Source organism: Nerophis lumbriciformis, linkage group LG24 (genome assembly GCF_033978685.3).
Source record: "Nerophis lumbriciformis linkage group LG24, RoL_Nlum_v2.1, whole genome shotgun sequence".
Classification (NCBI taxonomy): Eukaryota; Metazoa; Chordata; class Actinopteri; order Syngnathiformes; family Syngnathidae; genus Nerophis; species Nerophis lumbriciformis.
This window is the reverse complement of record NC_084571.2, coordinates 41443925-41450582: the sequence shown is the minus strand read 5'-3', so window position 1 is coordinate 41450582 and position 6658 is coordinate 41443925. Positions and strand designations below refer to the sequence as shown.

The following is a 6658-nucleotide window of genomic DNA, read 5'->3' as shown; positions in this document are numbered from 1 at the left end:
CTCATAACACCTGAGCAGTGCCAGAAACTCATCGACTCCATGCCACGCCGCATTAACGCAGTAATTGAGGCAAAAGGAGCTCCAACCAAGTATTGAGTATTGTACATGCTCATATTTTTCATTTTCATACTTTTCAGTTGGCCAACATTTCGAAAAATCCCTTTTTTGTATTAGCCTTAAGTAATATTCTAATTTTGTGACACACGGAATTTTGGATTTTCATTTGTTGCCACTTCAAATCATCAAAATTAAATGAAATAAACATTTGAATGCATCAGTCTGTGTGCAATGAATAAATATAATGTACAAGTTACACCTTTTGAATGCAATTACTGAAATAAATCAAGTTTTTCAAAATATTCTAATTTACTGGCTTTTACCTGTACTGTTCTATACTAAACATGTTGACTGGGCATAATGACATCTGGTTTCTACGACTCCTTGTTAAAAAGGCGCTTTGAGACAGAGGTTGTTGTGCTACTCCACTTTAGGAAGGTTTGACATGTACTTTGTGCTGCATTGTGGAAATATGTTGTAAACTTGGACATCCTGACTTCTAGATCAAACTGGCCAAGCACAATCATACATGGACTTACTATTATTATTTACCGGATGACAGGAGGCACGTCATTAACATGTTGCTTCATAAAAGTCGGTAAACACTGTAAACAAGCGCAACCACGGCATTTTTTTCTCTACTTTTCACATTGAAATTGCATCGAATGCACCTGCATGACATCCTTCTATGACAGGATGATGAGAAAAGCCTTACTCACCATGTAGTGTTTCACAGACGCGGACGAGGATTAATGCAAAGAGGAAGAGAGGTGACACTTCTCTAAACGTGTGAAAGAGGAAGTCGTAGGAGAAAAAGAAAAAAAAGAAAAGGGAGCATCCTGTCTTTTCAACGCTGCAGAGAGAGGGAGGAGGAGGAGGAGGAGAAGAAAAGATGGCACCTCTACTCGTCCCAGTCCTTCTTCAGCTCCAGGTTCCAGTCCCATGCCGAGTGGACGTTCTTGTCGTCGTCGCTGAAGCAGGACTTGACCTGGTAGACGCCGCGTGACACCAAGCCTTGAGGGGTCTCATCGGCGGGGCACACAAACTCATGCTCGTCCTGGCGAGGACAGTAGCTGCCCACCATGTAGGACACCTTGTCCACTGCAGACAGGAGACACTTACTTTTAGAAGGAAATAACATACATATATAATTAAAGCTGCAAGCAGCATTGGTCGGTCCCGCGTATTTGGCAGGTGCTAGTCCTAAGTGTCCCAATACTTTTGTCTACTTTTAGTCTGAAGTGTCCAAAGACTTTTGTCTAGTGTACCTACCTTGTCTGCATTGTGTGGGCACGTTGGTGCTTCCTGCTTTTAAGCAGCCATCTTAAAAAAAGCATCAACGCAGCGGGTCTTTGAAGGGTCATAAAATCAAAACCGGAGCAGTTAGAAAAAAAAGCGCTTCTGTCATTGTAATCACAAGGGTTCAATCTCTCTCCTGTGTTAGTTTAAAGGCGAAACGACAAACGCGCTCAGAGGAGTTCGTTTTTGAAGGAAGGTGACCGGTTTTTACAAAAAATTTGTTTTGAAGGGGGAATAGCAAACTTCCTGTTGATTTTTGCTGGGGGTTGTCAATTTATGAAATGTAGGTCTAAGTGAGACCTACATAGAGGTTTTTTCCCAGTGGGAGATACAGGCAGTTTTGTCATTGTTTTCTTCCGAGGAGCAGTTTTTTGTGCGTTTCATTAAAAAAATTGCGCTAGAGCGCAATTTTGAGATTTGGGATTAGGTTTTTTTATTAGATCGCAATTTGTGCCAGTCCTGATGTGTGTGTGTTCAGTTTGGTGAGTTTTGAAGCATGTTAAGAGGGTGAAAATACAGCTCAAAGAGGCAACATTGACTGTTTTTAGTACTTTTTTGTCTTAAAGGGGGAATTGCCAACTTCCTGTTGATTTTTGCCCGAGAATGTACCATTAATGAAATTTAGGTCTAAGTCAGACCTACATAGAGGTTTTTGTTTTATGTCTCTCCGACCTTCCTAGTGGGAGTTACAGGCAGTCTAGTTTTTTTTTCCTAGGGGGCGCTAGAGCGCAATTTTGATTTTTGGGGTTTGGTTTTTTTATCAAACGGCAATTTTCGCCAGCCCTGATGTGTGCGTCAAATATGGTGAGTTTTGAAGCATGTCAAGTGGGTCAAATTACAGCTCAAAGAGGCGGCCGGTATAATAATAATAAAGAATAAATAAAACCTTACAAATTCAATAGGTCCTTATGTCCCATTGCATAAGGACTCCCGAAGGGAGTCCTTTTGCAATGGGCCATGCGGGCCCTAATTACAAATTCAATAGGTCCTTATGTCCCATTGCATAAGGACTCCCGAAGGGAGTCCTTTTGCAATGGGCCATGCGGACCCTAATAAAACCTTACAAATTCAATAGGTCCTTATGTCCCATTGCATAAGGACTCCCTCGGGAGTCCTTTTGCAATGGGCCATGCGGGCCCTAATAACATACATTACAAGCCTTTATACCTAGGGGCCGCTAACTTTTCAACGTATTCGAAGCACATTTTTCCTGTCCACTTACGGCTTTTAGCACGCAATGACGTCGTATCTACTATTGGTAACCAAAGTGGTTTTGTTGTCATTTTTGTTTGAAAAGCAACTTTAAAATCACGTATTTATTTCTAGTTCTCATACTCTTATTTTTCCTAATAATAATAATAATAGATTTTATTTGTAAAAGCACTCTACATTGAGCAAACAACCTCAAAGTGCTACAGTGCATTAAAAAAAAAACAACAACAACAACGCTAGAACCCCAAATAGCTGCCCCCAACAAGTAAAATAAATAGTTAAAAAAAATAAAATAAAAACTAGAACAGCCTAATAGCTAGAACTAGCAGACATATATCTAAAAAAAATAGCTTTTTTTTTTTTTTTTAAAAGAAGGGTTTTTAAAACCTCTTAAGGCCCAAGCTGTTTGCTTACATGCTTTTTTTTTTATTTCTCTTTGCTATTTGGGCTTATTGGACCCTAATTAGAATACAAACTAAGAATCATCTTTTGATATGATGTACTTAGTCCATAAGTACACAAACGTGTACTTCATGTTTAGTGACATGCTAATTCTTATTTTTACACTTTTTTCCCCCCTCAAATTCCATTGTATGTTATACTCTTCGGACACCACCAGATGGCAGTATAAGCGTCCACATAAGCGGCCATAAGACCCCAATTCAGTAGTGTACACAATTTTGGAAATAAGAGCTAAAAGGTGCTGTCCACGGATGTGGCCACTAAGCCTTTAGAGGTTGTTAATTAAGCCTTTTTTTTTTTTAAAGCATCCACAGTCTGTAGTGCCCTCAGGTGGTCAGGGAAAGTGTTCCACAGACTGCGAGTGGCGCAGCAGAAAGCCTTATTTTTCTAAAAATGTTGCATTGAATTCCCCTGGTGGTGGTGGTATGATATGGTTGTAATAGATGGATTCATATTAAAACATATATATTAAAATGAAATAAATGGCCATGACATTAAACAAAATGAGTCAAATTCACAGGAAAAGGAGTAGCAAGCTATATTAATAAAAGTTTGAACACAAACAAACCATCCTTAGCCACAATCCATGTGCCTGTTTTGTTCAAAAGTGGTGCAAATGTTAAAGTGCATGAAATTGTCACCTGAAAAGGACAGACATGTTTATGTGGCGATGAGCCGCAGCTGGAGAAAAGTTTACGTTTTCGGGGAGGAGGAAGGTAGATGTGCATCAGGTTTAGTAGAGGAGACAGCAGGGCCGGCCCGTGGCATAGGCCGTATAGGCAAATGCTAAGGGCGCCGTCCATCAGGGGGCGCCACGCCAGTGCCACAAATGTCGGAGAAAAAAAAAAAAAGTTGGTACTATTATTTCTAAATAATAGTACCAACACTGCGCCCCCTCCCTTCCCGTATCATGACTCTTTTTGGACGTCACCACATCAAAAAATCAACACAAGATGTCAAAACGGCCAAAACTGTCAGGTGCCCAGGGAAGAAAAAAGAGAAAAGAAGAGGAGGAGAAACGAGAAAAGACAGAGGTAGCAGGTAGGTAACGTTAGCCTACATGAAATTATTTGTCTGTTACAGAATGCGATAGTAACCTGGCTTTTTAGCATTAAGCTAATGTTACATGATTCGGCAATTGCTAATCAATAAATAGCTAGTTCTGTTTTAACGTCGGGTTAATATTGTGGAGGGGGCTAAATTGTTATGGAAAATAATAATGTAACGTTAGGTAATTACAGTACTCCCACCTTACATTCCTCAGGGACATTTGTATTAGATCTTTTAAGCAGGTGTTTTTTGTTTACATTGTTATTGCCTTCTGGTTAGCTAATGTTTGCCCTGCAGGTAATAGTCACTTTTCCACCCCTTTATATATTAGGTATAGTTGTAAGCCTAGTTGTTAAAGTGCACATCATTAATGTAAATTAAGCAATATGTATGTAAAAAATATTGTATTTCATATATTCATTTTTTTATTTTTTGCATTCATTTATTTATTCATATTTTTTTTTATCTTGTTAACTATTCTGATTGTTAATTTGCTTTCTTTAAGTAAAAAAAAAGGTCAAAGACAAAGCTATTCGGTTTCTTGTGAGTATATACACTTCACTGCCGATGTGGTTGGGGCGCCACCTAAAATCTTGCCTAGGGCGCCAGATTGGTTAGGGCCAGGCCTGGGAGACAGGTCATGATCATTAGTGGAAGCAGAACATCTAACTGCTATCATCTGCTGACCAGCAACAACTTGTATCTTTTTCTTCATTACAAACTTTCCTTCTTCTTTTCCTGCTTACTACCTTGTTAGAAGAAACATGTACACTAAAGGCCATAAGTTTAGACACACCTTCTCATTCAATGTGTTCTCTTTATTTCCATGACTATTTACATTGTAGACAGTGACGTGCAGTCACTAGAGGCAGGTGAGGCGGGGCCTCACCTGCCATCATGGAAAGAAAAAAAATTAAATTGTTATATGTATCCAGTGATTATACTATAAAGTTATTTTCCATTTAACTTCACCAGTTTTAGATTATTTTTATTCAAAATCGCTGAATTTTCACATTTGCCGTTCAAATACTGAGAAGAGACGGTGCGGTGATCAGCAGCCAGTTGAGGCACGTCACTCAGTGCCTCAACATGGATTCCGGACTCGGCTAACTGCTGGCCTGCTGTGCAGTGAGACCGTATTGCTATATGAATTATATTATACATTTCCATAGTTTAGTTAGCTGAGGTACCGTATTTTCCGCACTATTAGCCGCACCTAAAAACCACAAATTTACTCAAAAGCTGACAGTGCGGCTTATAACCCGGTGCGCTTTATATATGGATTAATATTAAGATTCATTTTCATAAAGTTTCGGTCTCGCAACTACGGTAAACAGCCGCCATCTTTTTTCCCCGTAGAAGAGGAAGTGCTTTTTCTTCTACGCAAGCAACCGCCAAGGTAAGCACCCGCCCCCATAGAACAGGAAGCGCTTCTTCTTCTACTGTAAGCAACCACCCGCCCGCGTAGAAGAAGAAGAAGAAGCGCGCGGATATTACGTTTCATTTCCTTTGTGTGTTTACATCTGTAAAGACCACAAAATGGCTCCTACTAAGCGACAGGTTTCCGGTTCATGAAAAGACGCAATCTCTCCATCCGCACACGGACTACTATTTCACAGCAACTGCCTAAAGACTTTCAAGAAAAGCTGGCTACTTTCCGTGCATATTGTAAAAACAAGATAGCTGAAAAAAAGATCCGGCCAGAGAACATTATCAACATGGACGAGGTTCCACTGACTTTTGATATTCCTGTGAACCGCACTGTGGATACAACGGGAGCACGTACGGTGAATATTCGCACCACAGGGAATGAGAAGTCATCCTTCACTGTGGTTCTAGCTTGCCATGCTAATGGCCAGAAACTTCCACCCATGGTGATATTCAAAAGGAAGACCTTGCCAAAAGAGACCTTTCCAGCCGGCGTCATCATAAAAGCTAACTCGAAGGGATGGATGAAGAAAAGATGAGCGAGTGGTTAAGGTAAGTTTACGCGAAGAGGCCGGGTGGCTTTTTTCACGCAGCTCCGTCCATGTTGATATACGACTCCATGCGCGCCCACATCACGCTGGTTTTTAATATATTATTAAAGTTTGACTGACCTATCTGACTGTTTTTTTGACATTCCTTTAGCGCAGTTAGATGCGGCTTATAACACGGGGCGGCTTATAGGTGGACAAAGTTTTGAAATATGCCGTTCATTGAAGGCGCGGCTTATAACCCAGGGCGGCTTATAGTGCGGAAAATACGGTATATAATGTACAGTGTATTTTGTCAACAACTGTATGTTTGTAACGTATTTCTTGTGCTGAGCGATCATAAAACGGCTGCAAAAGACGCACTGGCTGAGGCTCGCCTCCTGCACCCCCGCCGTAGAATTGTTATATCAACTAAAGCCCACACTTAAACTTTCCACGTGCAAGATTGAATCTATTTAAAAAAAGTTATTTCATAAGAAGCCAAAAAGTGCAAAAACAATAATGTTGGTGTTGGAGGAGTTGTGAATGACTGCAGGGCCACAACATTAGGTGCACCTGCATACTGCAGGAGTACCTAATTCACAACTCCTCCAACACGAACA

General features: G+C 40.4%; 1 protein-coding gene across 1 annotated transcript in view; it reads right to left on the bottom strand.

The window, feature by feature from the left end:
• Window positions 1–375: 375 nt before the first annotated feature.
• LOC133620532 (rho GDP-dissociation inhibitor 2-like) overlaps window positions 376–6658 on the bottom strand; it is a 68502-nt gene continuing 62219 nt past the window's right edge. Inside the window, exon 6 of the mRNA XM_061982117.1 lies at window positions 376–1158. Coding sequence (XP_061838101.1) covers window positions 959–1158 — 200 coding nt within the window. The 3' untranslated portion in view covers window positions 376–958. The remainder of the gene's footprint in view (window positions 1159–6658) is intronic.